Source organism: Hyperolius riggenbachi, chromosome 2 (assembly GCF_040937935.1).
Source record: "Hyperolius riggenbachi isolate aHypRig1 chromosome 2, aHypRig1.pri, whole genome shotgun sequence".
NCBI classification, from domain to species: Eukaryota; Metazoa; Chordata; class Amphibia; order Anura; family Hyperoliidae; genus Hyperolius; species Hyperolius riggenbachi.
In genome coordinates, this window is record NC_090647.1 from 212,880,384 (window position 1) to 212,900,223 (window position 19,840).

Genomic DNA, 19,840 nt, shown 5'->3' on the forward strand with positions numbered 1-19,840 from the left:
CATTTTGCATCTATCACTATTTACAAGTTTAAAATAAAAAAAATATAGAAATATTTCATCTTTACATTGATATTTAAAAAGTTTAGACCCTTAGGTAAATATTTACATGTTGTTTTTTTTTATTGTAATGGTTTTTTTTTTATATAGTAAACATTTTATTTGGGTACTTTTGGGAGGGTGGGAGGTAAATGTGTGTTAATTCTTTTTTTTTTTTTTTTTTTTTTTCAGGTGTAGTATTACTTTTTGGCCACAAGATGGCGGCCATGAGTTTGTTTACATGGCGTCACTCTAAGCGTAGCACACGCTTAGAGTGACGCATCGGGAAGGAGACAGCCAGAAAAAGCACAGCTTCCGAGAGAAGCTGTCGCTTTTTCAGCGGGGGAGAGGAATCAGTGATCGGGCTCCATAGCCCGATACATTGATTCCTTGGCTACCGAATCCGCGGCCGGGAGTGCGCGTGCACGATCGGCCGCGGGAGCGCGCATGGTTCCTGGACGTAGAAACTACGTCCAGGAACCAAAATAGGTTAAGGACTTAACGATAAAGACGTGTTTGTTAGTAACAGTGACTACAGCCAGGCGTATTGGGGAAATACAACTGGTGCACAATAAAGGATACAGCAACTGGCACTACGGCGGCACTCAAAACAAATCACTACTTGCAATCTAAAGATGCATCGATTCCACCAGGTAGTAACACATACAAAGCACAGCGTGCTCAGGATCCAGAAACACAGCTATCAAACTCATTCACCAAACAGATATATGAAGATCTGGCACTGCTTCTAGCTTTAAAAAGAGCTTTATTGCCAGCGGCTCTTTCAATATGCAAAAGTATTCATGCAGTACATACATGTAGAGTGCACATACCCGTTGTGGTTAGTTTAGGTTGTGGGGCATGGTGGCCCGCCTAACGTCCGTTTCGCTTCAGTAGTGTCTTCAGAGGCAGTGTGGCAATTCACGACTGTCCGTTTCCGGGTTATATACTATGTGGGGAATCGTTTCCCAGTAACTACTCTTAAAAAGTATAAAAGTAAGAAAATTGTGGCAAGAGGGTTCAGAAAGTATCAAGAACCAGCAGAATATCAAAATGACACCAAGTTCATGGAAAGATGGCGTGAAGCACATCTAACGTATGTAACAACTCTACAAAATATAGTCCTAGAAAGGACTGAAGAGGAGCACACAGGGATCAAGAAAGAAATAAAAGACCTGAAAGAGCAATATAAAGGTCTCGTGGACCAGGAACGTTATAGCGGAACCTTAAAGAAAATTGATAAAAGATTAGCCTCAATTCAGGAGGAAATCAAGAAAAGGAAACTACAAAAATACCCCAGAGACATTGACGACTTTAAGGCCGGAAAAGAGTTCAATTGGGGATTCATTAGACCACGGTTTGGCAGACCTGGAGGTCCGAGACCGCAACGCCCGAAGAAAGGTTATTGGACGACTGACACAGAAACTAGTGAGGAGGAGGCTGGAAAAGCAATACCAAAAAATAAAAAGAGTAATCTTGAAAATAACCAATCAGAATGTGCATCCAATCCAAAAAATGCCCCTTTCTAGAGAAAATACGCCGAGGAAGGGACCGTACCAAAGGGAAAAGGAGGGAGGCAGCTAACCTGGGAGGACAGCCAGAGCAATCCAGTCCAACAGAAATCACAGAAAAGGAAGTATTACAGAGGGAACAACAAATAGAAGTAGTCAACTTAAGCGAGACGCCATTACCAGCACCATGTGAACTAGTATTGAAAAAAGGACTCAATTTTTCGATTACACAAAAATTCGATTTTTGCCGCTTTAAGGTGGATCTTTATAAGGGAGTGAGAAAAATGAATATAAAACAGTTTTTTCTAAAAAGAGAGACCTTTATACAAACTAAAGCTGAGGAAGTTTCTGTGGGCCCTTTGGGGTTCACACCAAATGTACCTTGGACAGATAAGGACTTGGGAAATTTAAAGATCTTGGAAGAACTCCTAATAGAAAACGAAGAGTATAGTGAACAAGCACCCCAAATGGAGAATCACCCAGAAAGCCAACAAAAATTCATACCTTGCAAATCAATCAAACCATTTCCGGTAACCCAAGGATCAGCACTCGATATCTTTCAAAGCCAAGTGGAGAAGGGCATTAAGGCCCTCACATACCCCCAAGCTGACCCAAATCTAAATCAGGATGAAATGAAAGCTCTGCAGTGGTTCCAGGAGAGACCAGAGCTGATAATTAGGAAAGCTGACAAAGGGGGAGCAATAGTGGTACTCACAGCAGAGCAGTATAATAGGGAAGCATTACGCCAGCTAAATGACCCAACAACCTATAAAAGATTAGCAGGGGATCCAACCTTTAGGTTTCAGAATGCTATGAGATCACTATTAAGAAGGGGAGTAGAGGGGGGCTTTCTGTCCAAAAAGCTAGCAGAGGATCTTTTGCCAGAATTTCCTAAAAATCCTATCTGGTACCACCTACCGAAGATCCATAAGTCCCGGACCAATCCGCCGGGACGTCCCATTGTATCGGGAATTGGTTCCCTCACCGAAAGATTGTCTAGGTGGTTAGACCATCTCCTGAGGCCCTTGCTAGGACGGGTGCAGTCCCACCTCAGGGACACATTAGATGTGCTCGAAAGCATAGAAAATGTGGTCTGGAGAGAAGGGGATGCCTTGGCAACCATAGACGTGGTGAATTTATACAATCGTATACCGCATGATATCGGAGTTCTCGCTGTTAAGAAGTTCTTGTCTCAGAATGACAGGGATGAAAACTTTGTTGATTATATATGTGAATGCCTCTACTTTGTACTTACGCATAATGCGTTTTTGTTTGATGGTAGGTGGTACTGGCAGCTGTCCGGCACAGCTATGGGGACCTCGGTATCATGCACATACGCCAATCTTTTTTTGGCATGGTGGGAGGAGAAGTATGTGTATGGTACTGACGTTCCCCATGGGGGAGGCCTCAGGAGATGGTCCAGATACGTGGATGACTTGTTGGTCCGGGACTTATGAGACGTTTATGCAATTTATGGGCTACTTGAATGACGGTAAAGAAAATATGCAATTTACGCATGAATTCAGTGAAGACAAAGTAGCCTTCTTAGATCTGGAACTATGCATAGTAGAGAATCAACTAGTAGCAAAAGGTTACAGGAAACCAATTTCAGGAAATACATTTCTGCATCGGACCAGTTATCATCCATCTCATGTCTTCAAATCACTACCGTATGGCCAATTTTTACGCCTACGAAGAAACAATACCACACTTGAAGATTTTTTTGAACAAGCAATGGACCTTAGAACGAAGTTGTTGGATAGGGGTTACACCCAGATGGAACTAGACCAAGCAATACAGAAAGCCAGTTTGATAGATAGGAAGGATATAGTGAAAAAGAAAAAGAGGGAAGAGACCAATAAAGGTGTAGGAGAGAGATTAGTGTTCTCATTTGACTTCAATCCAATGGCAGATGCAATAAGGCGCAATATTTTAGAGAAATGGAATATAATAAAGCAAGATCCATCCCTGAAAGATGTTTACAAAGAGCCGCCCCTGATAACTTTTAGACGCGCCCCGACTATAGGCGATAAAGTCACCTCCAGTGAATTTACAATGCCAAGGGAACTTAACTGGTTAGAAAGGAGGCAGACCAAAGGTAACCATAGATGTGGACACTGCACGATTTGTTCACAATTAGGCAGAGGAAGAGGTATACGAGTGGGCCCTGTGGACACGAAAGTACGACACTTCTTCACATGCCAAACAAAGTTCGTGGTCTATATTATATGGTGCCCATGTCACCGGTTTTATATAGGCATGACAACTAGAGAAATGAAAACTAGAGTACTGGAGCACTTCAGATCTGTGGATTCAGGGAAAGGATGCCCGAGACTTATAGAACATGTTAGAATGGCTCATGGAAGCAATGCGAACTGCCTAACCTTTGCTGGTTTGGATCACATGCCAGTGCCACATAGAGGAGGCGATAGAGAAAGACTACTCTTAAGGAAGGAGTCAGCCTGGATCATAAAAACAGATGCGATGGGCCCTCTAGGCCTGAATGAAAGTATAGAAATGGCGTGCTTCCTGGACCCTTAGAGTACAGCATAGCCTTAAAAATTTTGAAAGTATAGAGTAGTTCCTTGTTTATATGTGTTTACTGCAAGATGTTGCTGTTTTTAGAGATAAGGGCGATTTTTGTATATCGGGAATGCTATAATGGAGCTGGTTGGGACGTATATCTCTGATTCAGTTTGATTATTGTAATTGAGCAAAAAACCCGAAAAAGGACAGTCGTGAATTGCCACACTGCCTCTGAAGATGCTACTGAAGCGAAATGGACGTTAGGCGGGCCGTTCTTACCACCATGCCCCACAACCTAAACTAACCACAACGGGTATGTGCACTCTACATGTATGTACTGCAGGAATACTTTTGCATATTGAAAGAGCCGCTGGCAATAAAGTTCTTTTTAACCACTTGAGGACCGTGGGCTTTACCCCCCTTAAAGTGAACCTCCGGACTAAAAATCGACTTAGCAGCACTGAAAAGGCTTGGTGTTTCTTTAACAGTTTCACAGCATCCGAACTTTGTTTCTCTTATACAAGACTCATTTTTAGCGGCACAGAAGAAAACTGCCCGGGCTTTTTTCCCCTGATGCTGTGCAAAGCATGATGGGATTTCTGATGTTGTTGTTCTCATTCTACTGTTTTGGTGCAGTTTTTTTTTTTACATTTTGAATTTGACATTTGAAGCATAGCTTGTGCAGCTGGGAGGGGTCATCAGGACACAGGACAGTAGGAACTGTGTCTGCTGCTCCTTGTCACCTCCTTTCAACCAAAAAGATGGCTGCCCCCATGACAAAGATGGCAGCCCCCATGAATTACAAACATTTGCCTGTTCTTTTAAAACAGGGTGGGTTAGAGATTTATATTACCTAAATATTCTAATTAACATAACTAATGTAACTTGATGATAGTATGTTTGTTTAGGCTGAAGTTCCCCTTTAAGGACCGGCCACTTTTTTTCCATTCAGACCACTGCAGCTTTCACGGTTTATTGCTCGCTCATACAACCTACCACCTAAATGAATTTTGGCTCCTTTTCTTGTCACTAATAAAGCTTTCTTTTGGTGCTATTTGATTGCTGATGCGATTTTTACTTTTTATTATATTCATGAAAAAAGACATGCATTTTGGCAAAAAATGATTTTTTTAACTTTCTGTGCTGACATTTTTCAAATAAAGTAAAATTTCTGTATACATGCAGCGCGAAAAATGTGGACAAACATGTTTTTGATAAAAAAAACCCATTCAGTGTATATTTGTTGGTTTGGGTAAAATTTATAGCGTTTACAAACTATGGTGCAAAAAGTGAATTTTCCCATTTTCAAGCATCTATGACTTTTCTGACCCCCTATCATGTTTCATGAGGGGCTAGAATTCCAGGATAGTATAAATACCCCCCAAATGACCCCATTTTGGAAAGAAGACATCCCAAAGTATTCACTGAGAGGCATAGTGAGTTCATAGAAGATATTAATTTTTGTCACAAGTAAGCGGAAAATGACACTTTGTGACAAAAAAAAAAAGTTTCCATTTCTTCTAACCTGCGACAAAAAAAATAAAATCTGCCACGGACTCACCATGCCCCTCTCTGAATACCTTGAAGTGTCTACTTTCCAAAATGGGGTCATTTGTGGGGTGTGTTTATTGTCCTGGCATTTTGGGGGGTGCCTAATTGTAAGCACCCTTGTAAAGCCTAAAGGTGCTCATTGGACTTTGGACCCCTTAGCCCAGTAAGGCTGCAAAAAAGTGCCACACATGTGGTTTTGCCGTACTCAGGAGAAGTAGTACAATGTGTTTTGAGGTGTATTTTTACACATACCCATGCTGGGTGGGAGAAATATCTCTGTAAATGACAATTTTTTGATTTTTTTTACACACAATTGTCCATTTACAGAGAGATTTCTCCCACCCAGCACGGGTATGTGTAAAAATACACCCCAAAACACATTGTACTACTCCCGAGTACGGCGATACCACATGTGACACTTTTTTGCACCCTAACTGTGCTAAGGGGCCCAAAGTCCAATGAGTACCTTTAGGATTTCACAGGTCATTTTGCGGAATTTGATTTCCAGACTACTCCTCACGGTTTAGGGCCCCTAAAATGCCAGGGCAGTATAGGAACCCTGCAAATGACCCCATTTTAGAAAAAAGACACCCCAAGGTATTCCGTCAGGAGTATGGTGAGTTCATAGAAGATTTAATTTTTTGTCACAAGTTAGCGGAAATTGATTTGGTATTGTTTTTTTTCACAAAGTGTCACTTTCCGCTAACTTGTGACAAAAAATAAAATCTTCTATGAACTCACCATAGTCCTAACAGAATACCTTGGGGTGTCTTCTTTCTAAAATGGGGTCATTTGTGGGGTTCCTATACTGCCCTGGCATTTTAGGGGCCCTAAACCATGAGGAGTAGTCTGGAAATCAAATGCCGCAAAATGACCTGTGAAATCCTAAAGGTACTCATTGGACTTTGGGCCCCTTAGCACAGTTAGGGTGCAAAAAAGTGCCACACATGTGGTATCGCCGTACTCAGGAGAAGTAGTATAATGTGTTTTGGGGTGTATTTTTACACATACCCATGCTGGGTGGGAGAAATATCTCTGTAAATGACAATCTTTTGATTTTTTTTACACACAATTGTCCATTTACAGGAGATATTTCTCCCACCCAGCATGGGTATGTGTAAAAATACACACCCCAAAACACATTGTACTACTCCTCCCGAGTACAGTGATACCACATGTGTGGCACTTTTTTGCACCCTAACTGCGCTAAGGGGCCCAAAGTCCAATGAGTACCTTTAGGATTTCACAGGTCATTTTTGTTTCAAGACTACTCCTCACGGTTTAGGGCCCCTGAAATGCCAGGGCAGTATAGGAACCCCACTAATGACCCCATTTTAGAAAGAAGACACCCCAAGGTATTCCGTTAGGAGTATGGTGAGTTCATAGAAGATTTTATTTTTGTCACAAGTTAGCGGAAATTGATTTTAATTGGGTTTTTTTCACAAAGTGTCATTTTCCGCTAACTTGTGACAAAAAAAAATCTTCTATGAAATCACCATACTCCTAAAGGAATACCTTGGGGTGTCTTCTTTCTAGAATGGGGTCATTTGTGGGGTTCCTATACTGCCCTGGCATTTTAGGGGCCCTGAACCGTGAGGAGTAGTCTTAAAACCAACAATGTCGCAAAATGACCTGTGAAATCCTAAAGGTACTCATTGGACTTTGGGCCCCTTAGCGCACTTAGGGTGTAAAAAAAAGTGCCACACATGTGGTACCGCCGTACTCAGGAGAAGTAGTATAATGTGTTTTGGGGTGTATTTTTACACATACCCATGCTGGGTGGGAGAAATATCTCTGTAAATGACAATCTTTTGATTTTTTTTTTACACACAATTGCCCATTTACATAGAGATTTCTCCCACCCAGCATGGGTATGTGTAAAAATACACCCCAAAACACATTATACTACTTGTCCTGAGTACGGCGATACCACATGTGTGACACTTTTTTGCAGCCTAGGTGCGCTAAGGGGCCCAACGTCCTATTCACAGGTCATTTCGAGGCATTTGTTTTGTAGACTACTCCTTACGGTTTAGGGCCCCTAAAATGCCAGGGTAGTATAGGAATCCCACAAGTGACCCCATTTTAGAAAGAAGACACCCCAAGGTATTCTGTTAGGACTATGGTGAGTTCATAGAAGATTTTATTTTTTGTCACAAATTAGTGAAAAATGACACTTTGTGAAAAAAAACAATAAAAATCAATTTCCGCTAACTTTTGACAAAAAATAAAATCTTCTATGAACTAGTCATACACCTAACAGAATACCTTGGGGTGTCTTTTTTTCTAAAATAGGGTCACTTGTGGGGTTCCTATACCGCCCTGGCATTTTACGGGCCCAAAACCGTGAGTAGTCTGGAAACCAGATGTCTCAAAATGACTGTTCAGGGGTATAAGCATCTGAAAATTTTGATGACAGGTGGTCTATGAGGGGGCGAATTTTGTGGAACCGGTCATAAGCAGGGTGGCCTTTTAGATGACAGGTTGTATTGGGCCTGATCTGATGGGTAGGTGTGCTAGGGGGTGACAGGAGGTGATTGATGGGTATCTCAAGGTGTGATTAGAGGGGGGAATAGATGCAAGCAATGCACTGGCGAGGTGATCAGGGCTGGGGTCTGAGGGCATGGGCGGGTGATTGAGTGCCCTAGGGGCAGATAGGGGTCTAATCTGATGGGTAGCAGTGACAGGGGGTGATTGATGGGTAATTAGTGGGTGTTTGGAGGAGAGAACAGATGTAAACACTGCACTTGGGAGGTGATCTGATGTCGGATCTGCGGGCGATCTATTGGTGTGGGTGGGTGATCAGATTGCCCGCAAGGGGCAGGTTAGGGGCTGATTGATGGGTGGCAGTGACAGGGGGTGATTGATGGGTGGCAGTGACAGGGGGTGATTGATGGGTGATTGACAGGTGATCAGTGGGTTATTACAGGGAAGGACAGATGTAAATAATGCCCTGGCGAATTGATAAGGGGGGTCTGAGGGCAATCTGAGCGTGTAGGCGGGTGATTGGGTGCCCGCAAGGGGCAGATTAGGGTCTGATCTGATGTGTAACAGTGACAGGTGGTAATAGGGGGTGATTGATGGGTAATTAGTGGGTGTTTAGAGGAGAGAATAGATGTAAACACTGTGCTTGGGTGGTGATCTGATGTCGGATCTGCAGGCGATTTATTGGTGTGGGTGGGCGATCAGATTGCCCGCAAGGGGCAGGTTAGGGGCTGATTGATGGGTGGCAGTGACAGGGGGTGATTGACAGGTGATCAGGGGGGATAGATGCATACAGTACATGGGGGGGGGGGTGTCTGGGGAGAATCTGAGGGGTGGGGGTGTGATCAGGAGGGAGCAGGGGGGGGGGGGATAAAAAAAAATAGCGTTGACAGATAGTGACAGGGAGTGATTGATGGGTGATTAGGGGGGGTGATTGGGTGTAAACATGGGTCTGGGGGGGGTCTGAGGGGTGCTGTGGGCGATCGGGGGGGGGGGGGGAATCAGTGTGCTTGGTGCAGACTAGGGTGGCTGCAGCCTGCCCTGGTGGTCCCTCGGACACTGGGACCACCAGGGCAGGAGGCAGCCTGTATAATACACTTTGTAAACATTACAAAGTGTATTATACACTTTGTATGCGGCGATAGTCGGTTTAACATCCCGCCGGCGCTTCCGTATAGCCGGCAGGATGTTGCGGCGGGTGAGCGGCGTCAGGAGCCGGCGGAGGATCGCGTCACGGATGACGCGATCGCTCCGCCCATGCCCTTACAAGGACCACCGCCTCTGTGGGTGAGCTGGTCCTTGCAGGGTACACTTCCCGGCCGCCGCTGTGCGTTAGGCGGTCGGGAAGTGGTTAAGCTAGAAGCAGTGCCGGATCTTCATATATCTGTTTGGTGAATGTATTGGGGAAATACAAGCCTTAAAGGAATACTATCGATGTATGCATTTATTTTTAAATGCTGTATGTTGTAGCACACATTAGGGCAAGTACTAGGAGCAATTTGATTCCTCACACAGCTGTTCCTCAGCTGTAAAATCCTCCGTCAGTTTTGGCGTCAGTGTTGGATACATAATGGCGTCAATTCACCAGAGAGGATTTACTAAGAGAAAAAAGGTAGGTAGTTTATCTCATGAGGTATTTTAACACTCTGGAGTCAATTCACCAGTGTGAGAGGACAGAGAGAAAAATGTTCGATAGCAGGGGATAATGGAGAGATATGCATGAGGAAAGTGTGAGAAAGCAGAGAGTTAGGTAATTGGTATTAATGATTTACATGGGATACTTTTCCTCTCTGTAAGCTTGAAAGTGAAGCATTGTGGGTAGGAGGCGGAGTTTTACCACTACCTGACCAGAGTATTCCCGCCTTTTACTGCCAGATCATATAAATCATATCATTCACGAGTGAGTCTGAACTTCTTCACCACCTCTGTCTCAGTAAAATTATCAAGAACTGTTCTCTCACGAAAAATACAAGGGGCGATTAAACAGACCCTCCTCCTGCGCCTATGGCCTCAATTCACTAAGCTTTATCAAACACTTTATCAAACGTTTGATAATTTACCTCATGGGTAAAATCTAATTTTGAATTCACTAAGGTGTTATATATTTATCAAATGTTTTATCGATAAAACGTTCAATATATCTATAACACCTTAGTGAATTAAAAATTAGATTTTACCCATGAGGTAAATTATCAAACGTCTGATAAAGTGTTTGCTAAAGCTTAGTGAATTGAGGCCTTAGTCTCATAATAGAAGCAAGCTCTAAGGCCTAGTGCACACCAGAGCGGTTCAGCTGCGTTTTGTGATCCGCTTGCGGCTGCGGGTACGCTTGGGTAATGTATTTCAATGGGCTGGTGCACACCAGAGCGGGAGGCGTTTTGCAGAAACGTATACTCCCGGGCTGCTGCAGATTTTGGATTGCGGAGGCGTTTCTGCCTCAATGTTAAGTATAGGAAAAACGCAAACCGCTCTGAAAAACGGCACTTCAGAGCGGTTTGCCAGGCGGTTTTCGTTACAGTAGCTGTTCAGTAACAGCTTTACTGTAACAATACATGAAATCTACTACACCAAAAACGCTTCACAAAACCGCAAAATGCTCGGAGAAACGCTACAGAAAAATAAGAAAAAGCGTTTCAAAATCTGCTAGCATTTTGCGGATCTGCTAGCGGTTTTTGATGTGCACCTAACAGAGTAAGCTCAAAAGGCTCCATCTTCCACAGCAGCAGCTGCTGTGTGAAAACCACGATATCTCCAGGTTCATTCAGGGGATAAAGAGATGAAAAAATAACAAATGGCCACACCCCTTTTCTTCCCTGGTGAATTGTGATTTGGAGAAAAACTAACTACTAACTATCACTTATTTATCTCATACTTATCTCACATTTATCTCTTGCATTTCTCTCTGTCGATATTTTCTCCTATACTTCTGGAGAATTGCTATTTGGAGATATCACGGGAGGTAAATTACTTCCCAAGAGATAAATAGGTTGGTAACCTCTGGTGAATTGACGCCATGGTCTAGCCCTCTGGGAGCTCAGTATTAGATACATTGGCGTCAATTCACCAGAGGTTACCAACCTATTTATCTCTTGGGAAGTAATTTACCTCCTGTGATATCTCCAAATAGCAATTCTCCAGAAGTATAGGAGAAAATATCGACAGAGAGAAATGCAAGAGATAAATGTGAGATAAGTATGAGATAAATAAGTGATAGTTAGTAGTTAGTTTTTCTCCAAATCACAATTCACCAGGGAAGAAAAGGGGTGTGGCCATTTGTTATTTTTTCATCTCTTTATCCCCTGAATGAACCTGGAGATATCGTGGTTTTCACACAGCAGCTGCTGCTGTGGAAGATGGAGCCTTTTGAGCTTACTCTGTTAGGCCTGGTGCACATCAAAAACCGCTAGCAGATCCGCAAAATGCTAGCAGATTTTGAAACGCTTTTTCTTATTTTTCTGTAGCGTTTCTCCGAGCATTTTGCGGTTTTGTGAAGCGTTTTTGGTGTAGTAGATTTCATGTATTGTTACAGTAAAGCTGTTACTGAACAGCTACTGTAACGAAAACCGCCTGGCAAACCGCTCTGAAGTGCCGTTTTTCAGAGCGGTTTGCGTTTTTCCTATACTTAACATTGAGGCAGAAACGCCTCCGCAATCCAAAATCTGCAGCAGCCCGGGAGTATACGTTTCTGCAAAACGCCTCCCGCTCTGGTGTGCACCAGCCCATTGAAATACATTACCCAAGCGTACCCGCAGCCGCAAGCGGATCACAAAACGCAGCTGAACCGCTCTGGTGTGCACTAGGCCTTAGAGCTTGCTTCTATTATGAGACTAAGGCGCAGGAGGAGGGTCTGTTTAATCGCCCCTTGTATTTTTCGTGAGAGAACAGTTCTTGATAATTTTACTGAGACAGAGGTGGTGAAGAAGTTCAGACTCACTCGTGAATGATATGATTTATATGATCTGGCAGTAAAAGGCGGGAATACTCTGGTCAGGTAGTGGTAAAACTCCGCCTCCTACCCACAATGCTTCACTTTCAAGCTTACAGAGAGGAAAAGTATCCCATGTAAATCATTAATACCAATTACCTAACTCTCTGCTTTCTCACACTTTCCTCATGCATATCTCTCCATTATCCCCTGCTATCGAACATTTTTCTCTCTGTCCTCTCACACTGGTGAATTGACTCCAGAGTGTTAAAATACCTCATGAGATAAACTACCTACCTTTTTTCTCTTAGTAAATCCTCTCTGGTGAATTGACGCCCATGTCTCTGCAAAGGGGAGTTGCTATCAACTCCTCAGTTTCGTTTAATTATCAACTTGCTGAAAGAATCTTGTTGATATGGTGGTAAGGGGTTAAAGATTCTAGCAATGTGTGTTTATTATCTTTGCTTCTCTTGACTGATAAAGATACTAATAATGCTAATTGTAGACAGTGGTCTGCCCCTCTCAGCAGCTTGTAAAGTGTTATAGCTTGTTATATTCCAGCAATATTACAGCTCATTTAGTTACCTGTTACCACCTCAGATCAGCCTATTTCTCCTCATGTCTGCTGCATGCTGTGAGTGACACAGTGAAATATATTTGTGAGCTGTGTGACAGAGTACCCAAGCAGCTCAGGGTGACCCAAACTACTATGAGCTGTGTGAGAAATGAATTTTTAAACGGATAGTGAGAGAGAGACCTGGGTGGATACATAAAGTGCCCCTAGCACTAGTGGTAATGTGTACACTAATATATTATATATAGTATTAAAAGAAAAAGTCGTTTCAATCGATAGTGTTCCTTTAAACATAAAAGCCACCATTTATGACTATCCAACCGGATAGAATGGCTTTTAAGTTACCTCCAAAAGTTGTCACAGATTTCCATAGAGAACAGGAAGTCTTTAGCCCTTCTTTTTGTCCGAATCCTTCAAACCGCAAATAGGAAAAGTTTAGTTTCCTGGATGTCAGGAAAAAATTTTTGTTTTATTTAGATAAAACTGCTGAGTGGAGAAATGAGGATCATTTATTTGTTCAGTTTCTGCTCGTAAAGCTTTAAGAGCATCTAAAAGTACTCTCAGTAACTGGTTAAAGTTATATATAAGCAAAGCTTATGAAATAGCAGGTAAGCCAGCTCCTGTGAATGTCAAAGCACACTCTACTAGGGCTGTCTCCTCTTCCTGAGCAGAAAGGAATTCTGCCTCAGTACTCCAAATTTGTAAGGCTGCCACATGGTCCTCTTATGACTCCATTATGCTGGGCATACACGGTAAGTTTATATGCCGGTATCGAACCAGCGCGTCACCGCTCATCCACGTGGATTGATTCCCGCTCGTCCCCGCGGGCATGCCTTATCAGCCGCTCGATTCCCCGCTATTGTCCGCCTGCGGGGATCGAGTGGGGAATCTATCCGGCGGGTCATTGGACCTGTCGGATATTCTCAATCGAGCCATCAGCGGCTTGATTGATAAGGAAACAAACTTACCATGTATGCCCAGCATAAAGCTCTACCATTTGGATTTACAAAGTCACCAAGACTTGCGGTTTGGTTGCAAAGTATTAGCTGCGGTGGTCCTGCCCTGAGAGAGGTAATATTCTAACTCTCATTGTTCATCCAGCATGGAGGCAAGAAGAAGCCAATAATTACACTTACCGGTAATTGGATTTCTGCGTAGCCTCCACAGCCGGTGGACATACCCACCCAAATCTAACAGTAGGTCTCCTACTGAGTTAAGGTAATAGTCTATGCACTGAGGCTAGGTAGGAGCCTGTGACTATTTAAATTGTATCTTGTGCTTCCTGTCCCCTAGGCAGGCGGGGCTATCTCATTGTTCACCCATCGTGGAGGCAACGCAGAAATGCAATTACCGGTAAGTGTAATTATTGGCTTTTCCCCCTGCCCCTTTCCTTAACTGTGGCCAGTGACCTTCAGACCTGTGCTTTCTTGGCATTTCCTTTATTAAGAAAGTGTCACTTACCACAGGGTAAATTGCTGCAAATGGGAATGTCACCAATAGTATACACATTATTCTGTGTGCTCAGTGTTGCCATGGACCCTTGTGATTGTAAATAGCTGCTTGCAGCATTTCGGGAGCAATCTTATCAGTGGCTCCCTGTGAAATTGTGCCACTTCCGTGATTCAGCAAAGCACTGAAAGCAGGTTCCAGGCCTTATGCCGTGCATACACTGCTCGTTTTATGCGCCGGATTGAGCCAGCGGCTCGATGCCGGCGCATCCCCGCTAGCTGGCCGATACACGGTACATAAAACGTACCGTGTATCCCCAGCATTACACTTGATACCAGATTGTGTGGGGCCTTTGTATGTGGTGATGTACACTTCTCTTTTAATGACTTGTTACAGTAAAAGTGATTTTTTTTTATTTTTACATAACACGTACACTCCCCACCAGTTTTCCCTACTGAATTTTCTGCAGTTGGAGTCATGTATAGAAATGAGAAGGATCCTCTACAATGTGAAACCGCAAATCTAGCAGACAAAAGAACCACTATCTCACATCTCAAGAATAAAATGTACTACTGTATTTTGTAAACATAATAAATATTTTATTACAAGGATTTAACTGGTAGTGTGTATTTACGGTAATATGCAATGATTTCATTTTATCAGTTTTACATTCAGAAAATATCACATAATTGGTCAAGTACCAGTAACACAATACAGTACAAAACAAGTGTTTAAAGCACTTTGACAGGTCTACAGCCTGTGCTACTAATAGTCAGTGTCTCGGTCAGTCTCTGTTCACCCCTCAGTACCACAACTTCCTGCTATATCACAGCATGCTGTAATTCAGCTATGAGGGTTATTCAGTGCAAAAATGACATTGGAGGAATGCATTGGTTATAACAGTCAGGCTTCCATTATTACTGAGTGAGTAGCTGTGAGCGGTGTTTCTCTCGCAGCTTGTTTATTGTAGTCCTTGATAAACTTCCAGGCTCAGTAAAGATTTTCTGCAAAACAAAATAGGTAGATCAACACACAGTACTTCCTCTTCTAAACATTTTTTTTTTTAACTTACATCTAAATAAAAAAAAAAAAAAAAAAAAAAGGTACCCTGGATTCATAGAATATCTAGTTTATCTGATATTCTATCACCTGGTATCGATAGGATATCACTATCCACCTAACTTATTCTTTCCTCACACTGACCTCCCCCCAAGCTATGCCTAACCTACACCCTACCCCTAATTCTAGTGACATGAGATAGACATGTGTATGGACAGTGCCTAGCACACAAATAACTAGTCTGTTATTTTTTTTCTTTCTCTACTTGTAGTTAAATATCAGGTATGTAAGTGGCTGACTCCATCCTGACTCAGACAGGAAGTGACTACAGTGTGACCCTCACTGATAAGAAATTTCCCTGTTTACCTCTTTCTTGCTCTCAGAAGCCACTTTCTGCTAGGAAAGTGTTTTATAGTTGGAATTTCTTATCAGTGAGGGTCACACTGTAGTCACTTCCTGTCTGAGTCAGGACGGAGTCAGCCATTTACATACCTCATATTTAACTCTTTCAGGCAGAGAAAGAAAAAAGGAACACAGCATAGTTAATTGTGTGCTAGGCACTGTACATACATATGTCTATCATGTCAAGGGCGTAGCAATAGGGGGTGCAGAGGTAGCCACCGCAGCGGGGCCACGAAGGGCCCTCCCTCAACTACAGTGTTAGCTCTTTATTGTACCTGTGCTCGTAATCACTTCTATAGATACTTTGAATAGTAGTGATCACTAACAAACTGTTCCCCATCCCCTTCTTGCTCCTCTGACACTGTGGTTGTCCTTGGCAGATTTTGGTGCGCCGTATCAATGGTTATGTATAGAGTGGGGGGGGGGGGGCATTGTAAAACTTACATCGGGGCCCACAGCTTATTAGCTACGCCAATGCATCATGTCACTTTGGGTATCCATTAACTTTGGCTAAACAACCAAACTGCCATTTCCCCCCACAGTTCTACCGCTACTACAGAGTTTGGCTACATCCCAGCTGCTACCAAATTACCAATGCCTGGGCCGTGAATTCATTAAGACCAGATCGGTAAAAATTTAAAAAGCAACTGAAAGGAGTTATATGCAGGCTGCCATATTTATTTCCTTTTAAGCAATACCAGTTGCCTAGCTGTCCTGCTGATCCTCTGCCTCTAATACTTTTAGCCATTGACCCTGAACAAGCATGCAGCAGATCAGGTGTTCCTGACAGTCAGATCTGACAACATTAGCTGCATGATTGTTTCTGGCATTTTTCAAACCCTACAGCAGCCAAACAGATCAGCAGGACAACCAGGTAATGTGCATTGTTTAAAGGGGAACTGAAGAGAGAGGTATATGGAGGATGCCATGTTTATTTCCTTTTAAGCCATACCAGTTGCCTGGTTGTCCTGCTGATCCTCTGCCTCTAATACTATTAGCCATAGCCCCTGAACAAGCATGCAGCAGATCAGGTGTTTCAGACTTTAAAGTCAGATCTGACAAGACTAGCTGCATGCTTGTTTCTGGTGTTATTCAGATACTACTGCAGAGAAATAGACCAGCAGGGCTGCCAGGCAACTGGTATTGATTAAACGGAAACAAATATGGCAGCCTCCGTATAGCTCTTACTTCAGTTCCCCTTTAAAAGGAAATAAATATGGCAGCCTCCACAACCCCCTTACTTCCGTTGCCCTTTAAAGTGAGGTAAATAACCGCAGACGGTATTTGCTAATATGTTCACTCAAATGGTAATAGTTCAGGAAGTTACCTAAACACTTCATATCCATTCACTAAGATTTTTACCTCATGTTGCATTACATTCTGTATTTTAAGGATTATTGCAGCACATAGAAAATGGATGAAAGATGTTATACAGATAGCATTATTATACAGAGAAGAGCCAGTCCAAGCTGCATAAGATTATCAAATTTGTATCAGCTCAAAACCATTACTATCTTATTAACCATTTTTAATTACTACACAAACAATGTGGATTTATGTTTTACAACATGTGAAAGAGAAAAAAAGTATTACCTTTTATGTTCCTGAATAGATTAAATGAGGATATGGATTTTTCCTTTTAAAATAATGCCCGTTGCCTGACTCTCCAGCTGATCCTGTGTCTCTAATGCTTTCAGCCACAGCCCCTGAACAAGTGTGCAGATCAAGTGCTCTGACTGAAGTCAGACTGGATTAGCTGCATGCTTGTTTCAGGTGTGTCATTCAGCCACTACTGCAGCCAGGGGGGTTGCTAGGATCCTAAGAGATCCGGGGCACTTTTGGGCACTCCAGCAAAAAAGAGGTTTCACCACAATATCGGCCATACAGAGCCCCCTGATGATCAGTTTGTAAAAAGGAAAATATTTCTCATGGGAAAGGGAGTATCAGCTACTGATTGGGCTGAAGTTCCATTCTTGGTTACGGTTTCTCTTCAACAGTGGCCTAAGTAGGCCTGCCCAGCAAAATGTTGGATAAAGCCCCCTCTACATTAATGCAATAAATAGGCAGTGTTACCTGGCTTCTGTGCTTGCAGTACTGGCTTTCTGCTGGGCGGGCGGGCAGGCCTGCTGCCAGGTTATCTGGCAGTACCCCTCTAGCATTCCCTGAGCTTCTAGTAAACCCCCTCCCATGATCCCACAGGCCTTCCATTGAGGCACCACAACTCCCAGCATGTCCCAATAGAATAACCACAGCACCCACCATGGCAGCACAGCACCGAACATGCCCCCATTGATGCATCACAGCTCCCAGCCTGCACGCCATTGAGGCACTACAGATCCCAGCATGCTCCCATAGAGGCCTCACAACTCCACAGCTCTGACATGCCACTGATCTTTGGGGCTAGCAACGCCCCTGATTGCAGCCAACGTGATCAGCAGGACTGCCAAACATCCATATCCCTCTCAGTCAGGGCTCAGCCGCACTAGAAGCTCTTTTCTGAACTTTCTAAGAGCTTTGTAAAAAACGCTCCCATTGACTTCCATTAAAATCGTGGGAAAATCACAGTCGCAATAAAATGCCACAATTTTACTGCAAGTCAATGGGAGCATTTTTTAAAAAGTTCTCAAAGCTCTGGAGGCCAAAAAGCACTCAGAAAAGCACTTAGGGCTAGTTCACACTGGGCACTTTTTCAGCAATTTGCTGATCACTGGCGATCAGCAAAATGCTGCTGCTAATGCAAGTCAATGGTAGTGTTCACACTGTAGCAATCACCAGTGATTAGCAATTTTCTGATGGTGCATGTAGCATTTTTGGAGCAATTGCATTTCAATGTTATAGAATCACTCCTAAATTGCTTTCCTATACAGTGAAGAAACGGCTTTTTGCTGATTTCCGTTGATCAACAAAGCGCTAGCAAATTGCCCAGTGTGAACTAGCCCTATAGTGTGTCTGAGCCCTTAAAGAGGACCTCCATGCTAAAATACAAAAATCTGACAGCCTGTAAGAAGAAAGAAAAAGTTATATTTACCCAAAAAGCCTTTTCCCGCGATGCCGTCCCGAAGTCCCTTCATTACCCAACTTCCGGCGCCTGGCCCCACCTCTTCTCTCTCCCTGGAGAAAACCGCCAAGCTATTTACTATAGTTAATAGAGAGCTTTCTGTTGGCATCATCTGATTGCTGCTGAAACTTTTTTTTATTAATATAAATGCTTTTTTTTTTTTTAACCATTTTAGCCCGCGGGTATTTTTCACCTTATGCATCAGAACAATTTTCACCTCCCATACATTCGCCAATAACTATCACAATTAATTGATCTATATTTTTTTTCCGGCACCAATTAGGCTTTCTTTGGGTGGTACATTTTGCTAAGAATTATTTTTTATAAATGCATTTTAACAGGTATATTAAGAAAATAATGGAATTATTACATCATTTAAATTATGTCCATATCACAATGTATGGCGCCAATATTTTATTTGAAAAATAAAGGTGCATTTTTTCAGATTTGCATCCATCGCTATTTACAAGCTTATAATTTGAAAAAATGTTTGCAATATTCCCTCTTCACAAGCATAAAACGTTCAGACCCTTAGGTAACTATTTGTTTTGTTTTTTTAATTGTAATTTTTTTTCCATTAAACATTTTATTTGGGTAATTTTTGGTGTGGGAGGCAAACCGTTAATTTTAAATGTAATATGGGTTTATTTCTTTAAAAAGTGTTTGTAGATGTAGTATTACTATTTGGCCACGGTGAGCATTTTCTCTTTTTTAATTCTGGAAGCGAGATCTTGCTTCCAGGATGTACTAGGACGGGAAACCGGTTTTTTTTCCCAGAAAGAAGGCAGCTTCCGAAAAGAAGCAGTCTGTCTTTCTAGCGGGGACTTAGATCAATGAATGGGAATTATATTCCCATTCATTGATCTCTGGGCTAAAGGGGGCACCATGTGCCCGTGCGTGGGAGGGCGCAGCAGCTGCCTGGACGTGAGCATCACGTCCAGGTGGAATAAATGGTTACTAAAATTGTCTCTTTTCCCCGCCAATCAGTGTTATCGGCTTCATAGGAATCAGCCTACGAGAGGCGATCCTCTTTGGAGCCAATAGAGGGGACTGCTCAGTGCCAGAGCTGTCCCCAAACAGCGCTGCAGGAGATCACAGCACTGTAAAACAAACGACGGTTTCGCCATCAAACAGTCTGCCGGCAACGATCACCGCCGGCAGACTTAATGGAGCTCAGCTCTGTTACTCAAGCGGGGATGCATGCGCAATCCCCTGCAAAAAACACACCCCAGGACTTGACACCAATCTACGCGACCCTGGGGGAG

General features: G+C 42.9%; 1 protein-coding gene across 1 annotated transcript in view; it reads right to left on the bottom strand.

Annotated features, from left to right (window-relative positions):
* Positions 1-14,633: 14,633 nt before the first annotated feature.
* GRTP1 (growth hormone regulated TBC protein 1) overlaps positions 14,634-19,840 on the bottom strand; it is a 69,385-nt gene continuing 64,178 nt past the window's right edge. Inside the window, exon 9 of the mRNA XM_068265263.1 lies at positions 14,634-15,060. Within this exon, the coding sequence (XP_068121364.1) occupies positions 14,974-15,060 (87 nt within the window). The 3' untranslated portion in view covers positions 14,634-14,973. The remainder of the gene's footprint in view (positions 15,061-19,840) is intronic.